General features: G+C 36.7%; 1 protein-coding gene across 1 annotated transcript; it reads left to right on the forward strand.

Annotated features, from left to right (window-relative positions):
* The first annotated feature begins 13,063 nt into the window (after window positions 1–13,063).
* On the forward strand, window positions 13,064–14,472 carry LOC137251932 (uncharacterized). Its single transcript, XM_067786957.1, has 2 exons — window positions 13,064–13,457; window positions 13,545–14,472. The coding sequence occupies exons 1-2, from the start codon at window positions 13,455–13,457 to the stop codon at window positions 14,388–14,390; spliced, it is 849 nt and encodes a 282-aa protein (XP_067643058.1). The 5' UTR covers window positions 13,064–13,454; the 3' UTR covers window positions 14,391–14,472.
* Window positions 14,473–17,411: the final 2,939 nt, after the last annotated feature.

Consider the following 17,411-nt stretch of genomic DNA (forward strand, 5'->3'; position numbering starts at 1 on the left):
TCGTCGGAATGTGTACATATGTGTAGACGCAATTATTGATTCGTTTATGTAGATACATAATGATTGAATTATTGATGTGCATTCACGTCACTGCTTAGATCGGCTTAGAGCTGGCAGCACTCCTTAGTTTTGCTAATATTCGTAACAATAGTATATATATATATATATATTTTCGCAAATTTTAGCCCCATTTTAACAGCTAGAAGCTTCAAATTTCACAGAATACTTACGTATATAGCATATATTTTTGTCTGAAAAAATCATAGAGATCGGTTGTATATATAGTATATATCTCATACAACCGATTGTTCAGATAAGAAACTTTTCGCAATTTCTACCCCATTTTAACAGCTATAAGCTTCAAATTTCACCGATTGCTTACGTATATAGTATGTATTGTTGTGTCAAAAAATCATAGAGATCGGTGATATATATAATTTATATATGATGGTATATATAGTATATATATATAGTATATATATATTTTTTTGCGATTTCGGCCTCATTTTAACAGCTATAAGCTTCAAATTCCACCAAATGCTTACGTGTATAGCATATATTGATGTCTGAAAAAATCAATGAGATCGGTGGTATACATAGTATATATCTCATACAACCGATTGTTCAGATAAGAAACTTTTCGCAATTTCTACCCCATTTTAACAGCTATAAGCTTCAAATTTCACCGATTGCTTACGTATATAGCATATATTGTTGTCTGAAAAAATCATAGAGATCGGTTGTATATATAGTATATATCTCATACAACCGATTGTTCAGATAAGAAACTTTTCGCAATTTCTACCCCATTTTAACAGCTATAAGCTTCAAATTTAACCGATTGCTTACGTATATAGCATATATTGTTGTCTGAAAAAATCATAGAGATCGGTTGTATATATAGTATATATTTCATACAACCGATTGTTCAGATAAGAAACTTTTCGCAATTTCTACCCCATTTTAACAGCTATAAGCTTCAAATTTCACCGATTGCTTACGTATATAGTATGTATTGTTGTGTCAAAAAATCATAGAGATCGGTGATATATATAATTTATATATGATGGTATATATAGTATATATATATAGTATATATATATTTTTTTTGCGATTTCGGCCTCATTTTAACAGCTATAAGCTTCAAATTCCACCAAATGCTTACGTGTATAGCATATATTGATGTCTGAAAAAATCAATGAGATCGGTGGTATACATAGTATATATCTCATACAACCGATTGTTCAGATAAGAAACTTTGCGCAATTTCTGCCCCGTTTTAACAGCTAGAAGCTTAAAATTTCACAAAATGCTTACGTATATAGCATATATTGTTGTCTGAAAAAATCATAGAGATCGGTGGTATATATATTATATACTTCATATAAATTGTCATTCATCAAATAGTTACGTTTACGTCATATATTTTTGATAGACGTGATTCGTAGTCATAGTTTTTACATGCAGACCACAAAAAACGTGAAGCTTTGCATCCTCACACAAATTACCTACCTATTTTTATACCTTTCATGAAAATGAAATGGTATATTAATTTCGTCACGAAACCGAAAATTGTAAGCCCTTAAAGGAAAATAGATAGACCCACCATTAAGTATACCGAAATAATCAGGTTGAAGAGCTGAGTTGAGTTAGCCATGTCCGTCTGTCCGTCTGTCTGTTTGTATGCAAACTAGTCTCTCAATTTTTGAGATATCTTGATAAAATTTGGTGAGCGGGTGTATTTGGGTGTCCGATTAGACATTTGTTGGAACCGACCGGATCGGACCACTATAGCATATATCCTCCATACAACCGATTTTTCAGAAAAAGAGGATTTTTGTAATATCTTACCCAATTTAACAGATTGAAGCTTCAAACTTCACCATATACTTTCGTATATTGCACGTATTGTCTTCTGAAAAAATTGATGAGATCGGTCGTATATATAGTATATATCCCCCACAACCGATTGTTCAGATAAGGAACTTTTAGTAATTACTGCCCTATTTTAAGAGTTAGAGGCTTCAAATTTCAACGAATGCTTACGTATATAGTATATATTGTTGTCTGAAAAAATCATAAAGATCGGTGGTATATATAGTATATATATGGTGGTATATATAGTATATATATATATATATATTTTCGCAAATTTTAGCCCCCTTTTTAACAGCTAGAAGCTTCAAATTTCACAGAATATTTACGTATATAGCATATATTGTTGTCTGAAAAAATCATAGAGATCGGTTGTATATATAGTATATATCTCATACAACCGATTGTTCAGATAAGAAACTTTTCGCAATTTCTACCCCATTTTAACAGCTATAAGCTTCAAATTTCACCGATTGCTTACGTATATAGCATATATTGTTGTCTGAAAAAATCATAGAGATCGGTTGTATATATAGTATATATCTCATACAACCGATTGTTCAGATAAGAAACTTTTCGCAATTTCTACCCCATTTTAACAGCTATAAGCTTCAAATTTCACCGATTGCTTACGTATATAGCATGTATTTTTGTGTCAAAAAATCATAGAGATCAGTGATATATATAATATATATATGATGGTATATATAGTATATATATATATAGTATATATATTTTTTTTTTGCGATTTCGCCCTCATTTTAACAGCTATAAGCTTCAAATTTTACCAAGTGCTTACGTGTATAGCATATATTGATGTCTGAAAAAATCATTGAGATCGGTGGTATACATAGTATATATCTCATACAACCGATTGTTCAGATAAGAAACTTTGCGCAATTTCTGCCCCGTTTTAACAGCTAGAAGCTTCAAATTTCACAAAATGCTTACGTATATAGCATATATTGTTGTCTGAAAAAATCATAGATATCGGTGGTATATATATTATATACTTCATATAAACTCTCATTTTTGCCCCTTTTTTACGGCTAGAAGCTTCAAAATTCATCAAATTTCATCAAATAGTTACGTTTACGTCATATATTTTTGAAAGACGTGATTCGTAGTCATAGTTTTTACATGCAGACCACAAAAAACGTAAAGCTTTGCATCCTCACACAGATTACCTACCTATTTTTATAACTTTCATGAAAATAAAATGGTATATTAATTTCGTCACGAAACCGAAAATTGTAAGTCTTTAAAGGAAAATAGATAGCTCCACCATTAAGTATACTGAAATAAGCAGGTTGAAGAGCTGAGTTGATTTAGCCATGTCCGTCTGTCCGTCTGTCCGTCTGTCTGTTTGTATGCAATCTAGTCCCTCAATTTTTGAGATATCTTGATAAAATTTGGTGAGCGAGTGTATTTGGGTGTCCGGTTAGACATTTGTCGGAACCGACCGGATCGGACCACTATAGCATATATCCTCCATACAACCGATTTTTCAGAAAAAGAGGATTTTTGTAATATCTTACCCAATTTAACAGATTGAAGCTTCAAACTTCACCATATACTTTCGTATATTGCACGTATTGTTGCCTGAAAAAATTGATGAGATCGGTCGTATATATAGTATATATCCCCCACAACCGATTGTTCAGATAAGGAACTTTTCGTAATTACTGCCCTATTTTAAGAGCTAGAGGCTTCAAATTTCAACGAATGCTTACGTATATAGCATATATTGTTGTCTGAAAAAATCATAAAGATCAGTGGTATATATAGTATATATATGGTGGTATATATAGTATATATATATAGTATATATATATATATTTTTTTCGCAAATTTTAGCCCCATTTTAACAGCTAGAAGCTTCAAATTTCACAGAATACTTACGTATATAGCATATACTGTTGTCTGAAAAAATCATAGAGATCGGTTGTATATATAGTATATATCTCATACAACCGATTGTTCAGATAAGAAACTTTTCGCAATTTCTACCCCATTTTAACAGCTATAAGCTTCAAATTTCACCGATTGCTTACGTATATAGTATGTATTGTTGTGTCAAAAAATCATAGAGATCGGTGATATATATAATATATATATGATGGTATATATAGTATATATATAAAGCGATTTCGGCCTCAATTTAACAGCTATAAGCTTCAAATTTCACCAAATGCTTACGTGTATAGCATATATTGTTGTCTGAAAAAATCATAGAGATCGGTGGTATATATGGTATATATCTCATACAAACGATTGTTCAGATAAGAAACTTTGCGCAATTTCTGCCCCGTTTTAACAGCTAGAAGCTTCAAATTTCACAAAATGCTTACGTATATAGCATATATTGTTGTCTGAAAAAATCATAGATATCGGTGGTATATATATTATATACTTCATATAAACTCTCATTTTTGCCCCTTTTTTACGGCTAGAAGCTTCAAAATTCATCAAATTTCATCAAATAGTTACGTTTACGTCATATATTTTTGAAAGACGTGATTCGTAGTCATAGTTTTTACATGCAGACCACAAAAAACGTGAAGCTTTGCATCCTCACACAGATTACCTACCTATTTTTTATTTTATATTTATCTTAAAAATCGTTTGGATATGTTCAAATTTCACCAAATGCTTACGTGTATAGCATATATTGTTGTCTGAGAAAATCATAGATACCGGTGGTATATATAGTATATATCTCATACAACCGATTGTTCAGATTAGAAACTTTGCGCAATTTCTTCCCGATTTTAACAGCTAGAAGCTTAAAATTTCACCAAATGCTTACGCGTATAGCATATATTGTTGTCTGAAAAAATCATTGAGATCGGTGGTATATATAGTAAATATCTCATACAACCGATTGTTCAGATAAGAAACTGTGCGAAATTTCTGCCCCTTTTTAACAACTAGACGCTTCAAATTTCACCATATGCTTACGTATATAGCATATATTGTTGTCTGAAAAAATCATAGAGATCGGTGGTATATATATTATATACCCATATAAACTCTAATTTTTGCCCCCTTTTTACGGCTAGAAGCTTCAAAATTCATCAAATTTCATCAAATAGTTACGTTTACGTCATATATTGTTGAAATACGTGATTTGTTGTCATAGTTTTTACACGCAGACCACAAAAAACCTGAAACTTTGCATCCTCACACAAAGTACCTACCTGTTTTTTATTTTATATTTATCTTAAAAATCGTTAAGGTATGTAGATCTGTTCACTATATATTTCTTACCTTATACATCCGATTATTCGGAGATTACGAGCGGGATCAGCCCCATTCATGAAAGGTATGAAGTCTTCGGCACAGCCGAAGACAGTCCCGTTTTTACTTGTTTCAAATAAATTTAAGAAAACTGCCTCAAACTTAGTTCGATCTATATTCGCTGATTATTGGGTTAATAACTTAATTTTATAGAAAAAATGACAAAAGCTCGTTACACAAAAGAAGATTTGACAGAAACGCTTAATGGTGTCACTAATGAAAAAAATAAAAAACAAAAATAAAAACGAAAAAACAGTTTTAGTAATAATAAATAAAAGTAATTTTTAGAAAAGTAACAAGTTACATCAATTGAATAAACTTTTTTTTATTGTTTATTTTTGTTTTAAACATTTTTCATTTAATGTTACTTATTTCATATCAATAAAGTCTAAAGTTCTAAGAAATCTTAGATTTAATGAAAAAATACAAAAAAATAAAAAAAACAAAAAAAAAAATCAAAAAGAAAACAACAACAAAAAAATAAATATAAAAAGTTTTTGAAAAGTACGTTTTTTAAACTAATTTTTTTTACTTATTTATTTTGGTCTTAAAACTCTTTCTTTTCATAAATAAAATAACAATAAAAAAAATTGTTTTAAATTTTAAATTTCTGAATATGAATAAATCAATTTGTGTATCTTTAGGAATTTACGTTTGAAATCAATTATAACTATTTTTGTCCATAAAATTAGAGGTTAACTAAATACCACGAAATTAGGGACGCTTTGCCACGGAATTAGGTACATCAGACAATTTTGGCCACATTTCAGGTACTCACACATTTTGATTTATATAAATTAAAACGTTTGTTAGTTTTATTTGAAAGTAGGTGGAGACTTATCCTCATTGATCATCTAAATGGGAAAAATTTACTTTTTTAGTTTTCCCTCATTTGTTTTAACGCAAGAGAGGTAGAAAATCAGAAAAATCCTTAGTACCACAAAATTAGGGACACTTACCTTACCCCATATGTTGTCAGATTGTTGCCGGTTGTTGTGGGCACCTTGTCGGCAGTGTTTCCCAAAAATTGGCCAGTAGCTCGGACTGCGAATGTTTTCTTTTTGCTGTTGTTATTGTCTAATGCTATGTGGTGGCTTATAACCGTGGAAGTCGCTTTTCGCTTTTGCTCTTTTCGAAACCAGTCGATGGAATGGCATATATGTGTCTATAAAATACGTGGTCAGGTTTATTTATGTTGCACTGGCCATGATCGGGAGCTAGTGGCATATCAGACTTACCTGGTTTTAGCTGTTGCGATACGCTTTGTGGTCTAGTTTATTTCTGCTGCAACGGTAAGAATTGGGAACTAGTTGGCAAACCAGCTTTGCCTGGTTTTACCGGTCGCGAGACATTTTTCGCCGCGCACTACACAATTGAAAAAAAGGAACTTTAGCTGGCTACACAATTTAGGCAGGCACTAAAAACTTGGTGTATTTAAAAGATTTTGACGTATTTATCACTTTGCAATTGCACGCACTGACACAGTTAAAACGAGACTTTGACCCGTTGACTAATTTTTCCTCTTTTTATACCCACTGCCGTAGTCAGCATTTTTACATATACGTTACTGTTACTGACGAGACCTAACTTATAAGCATGTGACGCCAGAAGGCAGTGTCCAGTCAGTATGCCCATTGTGAGCCTTAAGTCTTCTCTCTTCAGAGATATGAGCCACTTTGTCAATCTAACATCATAGGATTTGCTCATGATATTAGAAATTTTGCAGACACGCGCTTTTGTCTACGGCTTTTCTGCGATCATATCCAACCCCTGCTTGATGGATCATATGCAACCCCTGTCTCCTTTTAACTTCTCCCAAACGGATTGGGACGTATACCGTCGACTCAGCGAGTGTTGCGGGAAATGTGTGGTCCGGCTTAAGTGAAGTTTTTCCAATGCTGCTTTGCATTCCAGAACATTTCTTGATGAAGTACTATGTGACTATATTGCCTTAATCGCAGCCTAACTATCAATATATATATTGACGCGACTGCAGCTTAAGCATGCTTCCTCCAGAATTTCTGATGCTTTCCTCACTGCTATAATTTCCACCTGAAAACGCTGCAGTAATCTGGTAGCCTTTAGGATCTACTTATTTCTTGGTCGACACAGTAAACAGCAGACCCAACCTCTTCCTCTTAATTTCGAACCATCTTATACACGTGTATAGTATGTTCTGCGATTTCTGCACCCCGTCACAAATCCTCCGGCTCAATTGTGGCCCCAATATCTCTTTCGAAGCTCAGGCACGGGACCATATGTTCCGTTTGCAGAGTATTAGATGGGGCTATACTGCTGCGGCCATAAGGCCTGTACTCAAGCTGCCCGAGTTCTTAAGCCTTGTTGCAGTTGCTAACGGGATGTTTGAGAGAGTTTGGGTGATAGGCCCCACATACATACTAGCATCCTCTTGCACGCATACAGTGCCGCGAAGGCTTTCTTCGCTCTCTCTTCCACTTGGAGTTGCCACGACGACTTGCTATCTAGTGTAACTCCTAGATACTTTGTGCTGTAATTTTCTTTCAGGGTTACCCTCCAAGCGTAAGCCAATTAGGGACCCAATTAGGGACCTTATACTTCCTAGTAAATAATACTAGATCGGTTTTTTCCGCGTTGGCGGTTAACATCCCCAAGTGTCTGATCCATCAGAGAGCTGATTGTTGTTAGGCATCTGCGGCTTATGATGACTGAAACTTCATCTGCATATGCCGTAAGGTCCTCCGTCGAACCGCCTAAGCAATTGGTTTATAACCAGCGTCCACAGCATTGGTGATACAACTCCACCCTGCGGAGGAGTAACTCATCTAGAAAAATATGGTTATACCAGATAGTAAGTTGATGTGTAGACTCCATGTGGAAGAAAGAGCGAAAAGAGCCTCCGCGGCACTGTATGTATGCAAGAGGATACTAGAAAGTACGTGGGGTCTTTCCCCCAATTATTAAACCCATACTTTACTGTGGGGTTCTTGTTTGCAGCCACACAGAATAGTACATATACCAAAAAACTTAAGGGGGTATGCAGAGTATCAATGATTAGCATAACGATAGCCCTAAAGCAGCATTGCATGTAATTCCACACATCCCGCCTGCAGACCTAATGGCCAAAAACATCGCGTTAGTAACTGCAATAAGAGTTAAGGCCTCGGGGCAACTGGAGTGCAGGCCTTACGGCCATAGCAGTATATTGCCATCAAATATGGTCCCGTTCCAGAGCTTCGGAAGAGATCTGGGGTCCAAAATTGGGCCCTAGCGTTTGTACGTATGTGTACTTACAGTGCTGACGTTGTGTATTAAAGGTATCCTTAATATAAATGTGAGCTTACACAGTTGGGAGTATTTTTTATGCAAAATGTACAAATTAAATCCGCGCGACGTGGGGATGTGCCCCTCTTGTCGGTTGGGCGGAATGTTGGGTAAATCGTTGGACCTTATTATTAAGTTGTAGGTCTGGTTAAGCATACGTAAACTGCATACTCAGAGTTTCCAATAGCCCACAAAATCTGGAGTTTGCAGCCAAATATCTATTTTTTGTGGACTGAAGCAAATATTGCAATATAATTTTACTTATCTTTAGTCAACGAACAAAGCCTACATGCCATCGCAATGGAGGCATTTTTTCCATTTAAGCTGTTTGCAAAATGGTTGTTTGGCTTTAGAATTTCCAGAGAAACATTTGTACATTAGTTTTTGATTTCAGTAATCAATTTCAGTATTTGGTTAACATCTCTGTACAGAAGGGCATTTACTGTAACTGTAGATAGTTCTTTGTTCAAAAGACTTCGACCACCTCTAAGGACTTTAACACCAATAAAACTAGAAAGTAGTTGCTTGCAGTGATTTCGAACGACAGCTGCATGGCAGAAAAATTATCACCAAGAATTTTTTCTTTGTAGAATTACACTCGGGGTGTTTGCCAAACCATTGCCGAGGGGCGACCCCTCTAAAGTTCCTGCAGATTCCACATTTTATTTTTAGAATTTGAAAGAAAGGCTTTGCAGTGGCCTTTTTAGCAAATGTGGATTAGTTTCTGAATATTTAAGATTGTTATCTAATCGAAGGTTCAAATTTTGTGATAGCGGAGTTTTGTACCGGCAAGCTCCAAATTCCAGTTCAGAAGTTTAACGAAATATTAATTATTCATTAATTCGTCAATTCTTTCAAAGTAACTAACTTTGCCGGAAGCCCACAACTTCAATGACTTCTAACAGAATTTCGATATGAACAGTAAAGGGAATTTTAACGGGGCTCTCCAAACTTTAAGTATTCTGTCGGACCAAAAGATCTCTATCGATCTCCTATCTTAACTAAGGGTTTAGTAGGTGGTTCTCTAGACTTAAAGAAGGCATAGTTAATGGTTTTAGATAAAGGAAACAAATTTTTTGGTTTGCTCTGAGGAAATGATGCACTTCTGAATAGAGCCTTCTTTACCATATCCTTTATGTTTTATCTAGGTGCATGCCTCTTCTCATTAGAATAAACTAAACAAATTAGCGCATTAACAACGAAATGGTTTAAATTAGCAGTCGATATTTGTTACATAAATATTTATTAAAAATATCTGTATTCGCTATTTCCTTTTGCCCCTATTACGGTTTACAACTCAACTTAATTGGGTTGAAATTAAAACAACTCAATTTTAAGACAACTCAACTCCTGTTTGGTATTGCGAATTACAACTGTGAGGTGGGTTTTGTCGAAGGCTGAGGTAAGCTCAGCCGCACCAGGGTCAGGCGAAAATCCCACTAACCTCTACCAATTAATAACACAATTAATTGTTGTTTTGTTCCGAACATGCACACACACACGATGAGGCTTTGACTTTCGATGCCGACAGCCTTTTATGCCAGAGGGAGAGAGAGAGGTATGGAGATGCTCATATACACGATGCGGCTTTCACTTTCGATGCCGACAGCTTTTTATGCCAGAGAGAAAGAGAGGGAGAGAGATGCCACGGATGATAGCGCAGGAGCGACGGAATCGGGTCTCGGAAATGACGGTACGGGTAGCGGTTCTCTGGGAACGGTGGTGATGATCCTCAAATAGTATCTTACCCCCAGAGAAAGCTTACTCGGATTGGTTCAGGCGGGTTACGGTGGTGCTCCTATGGCTAACGATTGACGGCGGCGGACAGGAAGGGCGCGGTTTGACCTAGGTGAAGTATCTCGGTTAGTAATACCCAACGTACAAATATATGTGTATACATGGATACTGGGTAGATTCAGTACACCTCTCAGGGAGTCTCGGACAAGAGTCCTAGCGACCATGAGAGGTGTAGTGAAGCCCATCGTTGCATTCGGCTCGGCACCCCAATCAGGAGGCGGGGGAGGGAGATGCTCCTTGACCACCGAGAGTGAACTGTCCACGCCTCATGCCATCCCAATTTGTTGCTGGGTATACTCAGTACTCGTCTCAGAGAGCTCCGGACAAGAGTCCTAGCGACCAGTAAATTCCACCGTTGCATATGGCTCGGCACTTCAACCAGGGAGAGGGGGAGCGAGATGATCCTCGGCAATCCTGGGTGAACTGTCCGCGACAAATGCCACCCGTATTGATATTTATTGGGCCTGGCATGTCCCTCAAGTGGAGCTCAGAACTGGTCCTGGACGCGCCTTGGGGGACTACCCGTACCCATCCGTCCTTCAAGGTAGAAGGGGAGCGTATCCCTTCCTATCCCGTGGGACGTTGTGCAAAATATTGGTTTCCCATAGGTGGGGGGGGGGGGGGGGGGAGGTCAATGAGCCCGATGGGTTCGCTGAGAGTCTTCCCCGTTCACCTTGGGACTTCTTTTATACCTACCATCGTAAGTTGGCCTCGGCCTTACTTACCTAGGTGAAGTATACAGTAAGTGATGGCGTTTGCCATTATGAACTTGGCAGCGTATAAAGTTGTTAAGAATTCAGCTCACCAATAAATCCTCGTTATGATAGCGAATGAAAAATGCACGTCAGATAGTCAGTAACACGCGTGTTGAGTATGCTTGGTTGTTCACTGTTGGTACTTGACATACCATGTGCGGGTGGTTGTTCGCTGTGCAAGGCGATCGTAAGGTATGTGTTGTATTCAATTGGCATATTATGTGCGGATGGTTGTTCAAGGCGAACGTAGGGTATGTATATATTTAATGTTAGGGCTGTGAGTAGGTTATTGTGACGTGGCATTTTGCTACGTTATACAACTTATTTCAGTTGAAGTTGAATTGGTGTTGCCAACCTAAGAAAGTGATGATTTGACAGATAAATGAACAGCTGATCAATTTGTGGCGGAAATTTAAGCATTTGCAAAAGTGATTTTTTTATCACAAGATATTATATGATATTATATGAAATCTATTTTATAATGGTGAAAATGTTGGTGATTGGCATGTCGCGAATACGGAAAACATTCGCTTGATCATTCCAATCCCTTGGAACTACCAAGCACCAAGTAGGAAAATGTTTAAGTGACAAATGATGAGCTTCAAATGAAGTTAATTTGCAGATTTGAAAGAAAGCATTTTGCTCAGTACTAAACAAAATTAAGGACCATTTTCGCAAACGCTTTCGAGGGAAGGCTGTACCCCTATTTTAAAATTATGCGCCACACTCTTATTCCTTGCTGATGGCAGCTATCAAAAATGCTGTGGAAATGATTTTGGTGTTGGACTGGTTTTATATATTATTGAGAAATATATTTGTCGGAGTGGATTAAAACTCAAACAGCAATAAATATATTTTATTCTAAAACAGGATTCCCAGGAGTAGTGATTAGTACCAACGGGGCTCACGTTCGCATAGTTTCACCTATTTTGGCTGCATCCGAACTTCGCCTTGTCCAACTTCGCGATATCGCTCCAGAAGGTCAAAAATTTGTTCAATGTAATCCTTGGTTGAAAACTTGTTTTTTCTATAAGTGTGTACAAAATTGCTGATTATAAAGTTTGTTTAAATTAATTTAAAAAAGCTTTAATTACTCGCTTCCCATTTTTTTAAATTTTTTTTCCGGCAACGTTTTACAAGAAGGTGCCCCGATTTTTCGTTATCCCTTGTCAAATTTGGTTTTGATAAAACCGGTTTCGGCGTTGTGCCATCATCAGTGTCGATTTTCGTTCTGTGTTCTGAGAGAACGAAAATCGACACTGATGATGGCACAACGCCGAAACCGGTTTGACTCAAAACCAAATTTGACAAGGGATGACGGAAAATCGTTCCAATATACATCATTTATCCACCCTGTCGGAAAATCAACCAAACAAGATAAGCCGAAAATTAAAAATTTTATTTCTATCGAAAGATATTTACAAAAACCCATAAAATGACCCCGATAGGGTCCGAAATATGAGGCCCGATTCATAGTTTTTTTGCACATAACACCTTTCTACCAAAAACCTGGCAAAATACAACTTTCACATGAAAATTTGAACCGAAATGATATGACAGAAATGAAATTTTTAATTTTTTCTTTCGGATTCTAAAAACGGAGGTCAAAGCGTTTCTTTTGATACCAACTTAGAAAATTTTTGTTAAAAATTAGGTGGTGAACCGTCTTGTAAAACTTTACCTTCTTTCAAAACAACTGCAAAATTGTATGAGACAACTGCTAGTAATCAGTTTTCAAATTTTCATGTATTTGACAACTACACCAACACAAGGTTGTAAACGGTAATCCCACAGAAAGTTGTTAGACTTTGTCTAGCCAACCGACACTGTTTTTGGCAGGTTGAGTTGTAATCTGTAATACCAAATGGCAAAATTTCAACTGAAACAGAGTTGAGTTGTAAACGGTAATAGGGGCATTTGTTATCAAACTTTGAAAAGAGTTGTACGAAGACATTGGCGGTATACTGTAAATATATTAAATAAAGATAAGGGAATAAGAAGACAGTCAAACAACGTCACACAACTAGATCGTACCATAACTTGCAACTCAAGTTTATTTAGGAAAAAAGGAATTAAAATCAAAAGTAAACACATTTAAAGAAACATTTTATTCGTGCTAAAATGTATCATCAGAACTTTTTGAATTATAATTTTTCCAATAATCCGGTTAGATTGGTTCTTTACAAATCATTTCTAGTTGGAGTTGACTCGCATGGTAGCTGGTAACCTATTTCCATAATTAAAGCAAGCATAGCCATCTTAGTAAAAGTTGCGACCAAGAGAAGTCAAATGTTGTTAAATACGAGTATTCCCAATCCCTATTTATTGTGTGATTTGGTATTGATATAAATAATTAATTCGTATTGAAAATGTCACAGTCAGTTGCCTACATTCGGCGTGTGGACCAGAATAAGAGAAAAGAGAATGGTAAGTAACGTACCGTATTTAGCAAGCCAATGTACATTTGTTTAGTGTTACTTATGAGCTGGCTTTTTTTTAATTTTTTACTTGCAGAGATTACTTTTAGCTATAGCTCTGCTGCCAGCTGTCGCTGCCGATGTAGTGCATCTATTCTCACGTAGCGGTAGTCTGCAGGATGATGGTTATCACTACCATAAACCAAGCGGCGGAGCAGTTTTAGATATCCCTTCTGCATCCACGCCAGCTGTACCATATCAAGCCGAAGCGTCAAATCAAATAAGATCGTATCAGAAATCCGCTTCAGCACCAGCCCCAGTTCAAAAAGTGCAGGGAGCCAAAGATGAAAGCGGCTACCATTATCAAGCTCCACAAATTCCTTTTCAAAGTCAACCAGTTCCAAAACTAGCTCGAAAACCGCAGGGCACAAAAGATGAAAGCGGCTACCATTATCAAGCTCCAAAAATTCCTTTTGAAAGTCCACCAGTTCCAACTCAAGCTCGAAAACCGCAGGGCGAAAAGGATGAAAACGGCTACCATTATCAGGCTCCACAAAGTCAACCAATTCCCGTGAAAAAATACTTACCACCTCCGGCATCTAAACCCCCACCACCATCATCTCCCCCAAAGCCAAAACCAACACCTACGCGGCCTCCAGCGCCTACACCTCCACCACTTCCACCACCACCGCCACCATCACCTCCAAAAAATTATTTGCCACCTGTACCAACCAATAAGCCTGCTTCACCAGTAATTCCACAATATTCTCCACCTGCAACAAAACGCCCCTCGCCTCCATCTCCATTGCCATCATCTCCTCCAAAGAAGTATTTGCCTCCACCACCAACAAATAAACCATCGACACCTGCTCAGTCGCCTGCAACACCTGGACCGGAAGGATACTCATATCCCAACGACCCTCAGCCACCTTTCTCGACTTAAATAATTGTAATAATTTAATTTGCGTACGATACTATTAATATAAGCCAATAATAGATATCATCTTTGTTTTGTAAACTCTTAATCAATTGTGTTTTTTTTACAAAGTCTTCAGAAGCCGATCATAATTTAAAACTATTTACAAAGCTTTTAAACATATAAAATATTTAGTGTTAGGTTTATGGTAAAAAATCAGCTTAGCTCAAATTTTTCCAGTACGGATCTCACATACCTTCAGCATGCACGTGGTACTGCCAGAAGTTTGTTCGACGACTAAACAGGGTCGCGAAATTATGTCACTCCTAAAAGCTGGCACCTTCATCTGAGGAGTGCAGGACGCATGCACTTCCTACGTCTACTGTCCCTAACCACACCTTATTTATGAAAGTTTAATTCCACAGGCTGTGCCCAGTAAAAACGCGCCACACCAATTTTTCCATGCAACAGTGCCGCTGAAGCATTTTTCTTTCTATCCTCCACGTTGAGCTTTTACGACAACTTTCTCACTCCTATAAATATTTTTTTTTTAACTTATAATCAATTCGGGCCGTTATACCTTTTATTGAACAAAAACAGATCCTTCTTCCCATTTTTTTGGAATAGGTCGGTATAGGGCTGACAGCTACAACAGGTGAAAAATTAGTGTATGGGTGCAAGTCAAAGAAGCAGTACAAATCACTAAGGTGCCTATCAGTGAAATCTTTAGAGATGAAAAAATATTCTGCTTCGACAGTTTATTTCAATTCATTAGCCCATAAAAAAAACTATAAAACTAATTTACAAAAATATCATCATCTTATAAAAATTTAAAATTTTCGTTCAGCCACGTTCTGCAATTCTTTTTCGGCCGATATTTAAGGATTTTCAGCTTAAAAATCTCCAGACATGTTCTGCGAACCTTGAGCCGAATGAACTTGAATTTAACGGCGCCAAAAAGTGGCCGAAGTTTAAATTAGTATACGGCGCTTTAAGGACTTCGACTAAAAAGTGTAATAAATGACAAAAAAATCTATTGAATAGTTTGTACAATACTATAGTATATTTTTCAGCCTCACCCCTTCAAATGGTAATACTTTATCATACATTTTGGTACCGATTGGAGACGATTAAGTGGTGTCGTGTGGGTGTCAAAGTTAATCAGGCCTGTTCTGGATTCCGATTCCGATCAATTTTTTCGGAATCGAAATGGATTGGTGTTCTCAATTTCGATTCCGACCAAAAATTATCGGTTTGAAAAGTATTGCCTCTGAGCAGTCGGAATGAAAATTAATTGGCAGATTATACACAAATGTTGCGATATTTGTATTTCAAATAATTTTTTTTAAATTCTTCATTTTATTTGGAAGAGTTGTGTGTATTTTTTGTTTAAATTTGAGTTAAATTGGCATAATAAATCTTTCTTTAAAAACTTCTATCAAGAAATCTATTAGGCAAACAAATCGATGCTGATCGAAATGAAGTCGACCTGTTCTGAATTCCGATCCAGCGCATTTTTACGATTCGCACGCACAATAGCACGTATTCTTGCGTCTGCGCATCAAAAACCATATCTGCAGGCATTTTTTAATTAAAATAAAATTTTATGATACTTAAACCAAAACACATAAACAAAAACAGCTGATTAAACTGGTTACCGAATCGGAATGAAAACGATTCGAAATCGACTTCGAATCGATTTTTTACAATCGGAATTGAGAACACCAAATAGAAACCGAGTCGAAATCAATGTCGTTTTACTTTTCATTCCGAGTCGGAATTCAGAACAGGCCTGAATATTTCAACATCCATAATCCATTATATGAGAGTAGGTGATAACAAATATATTGTTACGAATATTAGCAAAACTATGGGGTGCTGCCAACTCTAAGCCGATGCTAAACAATGATATCATGCACATCCATAGATCAATCATTATGTATCTACTACATAAACGAATCAATAATTGCCTTTACACATATGTACGTATACGAGCAGCGGAGAAACAATGAACAAACACATGCATATATCTTATCTGAGTTGTCACAAGAGAAGGCAATAATTTGTGCAAGTATTACTCAAATGAGAAATTATACATCTGTAGTTGTAGCTGAGAAATTTATAACTAAGTAAAATTCTGGAAGCGCCTAGAAGATGCCACGAGGAAATCACAGAGTATAAAAGCATCACTAGCGAGCAATAGCAGTATTATTTTGAAAGTCAGTTTCATTTAAGCTATCAGTTTGGTTATTAAGCCAGCGAATTGCAAAGTATAAGTGTTATTGTGAAGTACTTTAATAAAGGCCATTTTTCCATTATTCAATATTGGAGTTATTTATTCAACAGTTTAGTGATACGAACTTAGCAAAAGGCAAATAAGAGGATTTGCAGTAAATTCGTTACAATTTGTGTCAGAAGAGGAATTGTTGAATAAATTCCAGAGGACAACAAGGACATGGCAGAGTTCAGTGAATTGAAGATCCAGCAACTGGAGAAGGAGTTGGAGAGCTGTGGATTAAATACAAGCGGCGTTAAACTCGAACTTCAATCACGGCTAAGAGAGGCAATGGAAGCAGAAGGAATTGATGTGGATGAGTATGCCTTTTATCCTGATGGGGACGAGACAACAACAAAAATTGAAGAGAAAAACGAAACATCGCAGACAGTTACGAGCACAGACTTGAACATGATTTTGGCTGCAATATCTGCAAACATCGACAGTAAAAGAAATGTCGTCAGAAATAACATCCAAGATGGGAACTCAACTGGAAGAACAGAAGACATATATGACATCCCAACTGGAATAGCAAGAGGCACGCATAACATCCAAGATGGAAGAACAAGAGGAGCGCTTATCATTGCAGGTGGCACAGATGTCTTCACAGTTAGAAGCACAGGAAGCAAGGGTAACATCAAAACTGGAAGCGCAGGATGCAAAAATCGCTCAATTTCAGGCAGAAGTCGATGATTTGAGGGGTCGTATGGAGCAGTTACAACTAAATCGCCCAGCTGTTTCAGCGATTAATCCAAAGGTAAAAACACCATCCT

This window comes from Eurosta solidaginis, chromosome 5, assembly GCF_040869045.1.
Source record: "Eurosta solidaginis isolate ZX-2024a chromosome 5, ASM4086904v1, whole genome shotgun sequence".
NCBI lineage: Eukaryota > Metazoa > Arthropoda > Insecta > Diptera > Tephritidae > Eurosta > Eurosta solidaginis.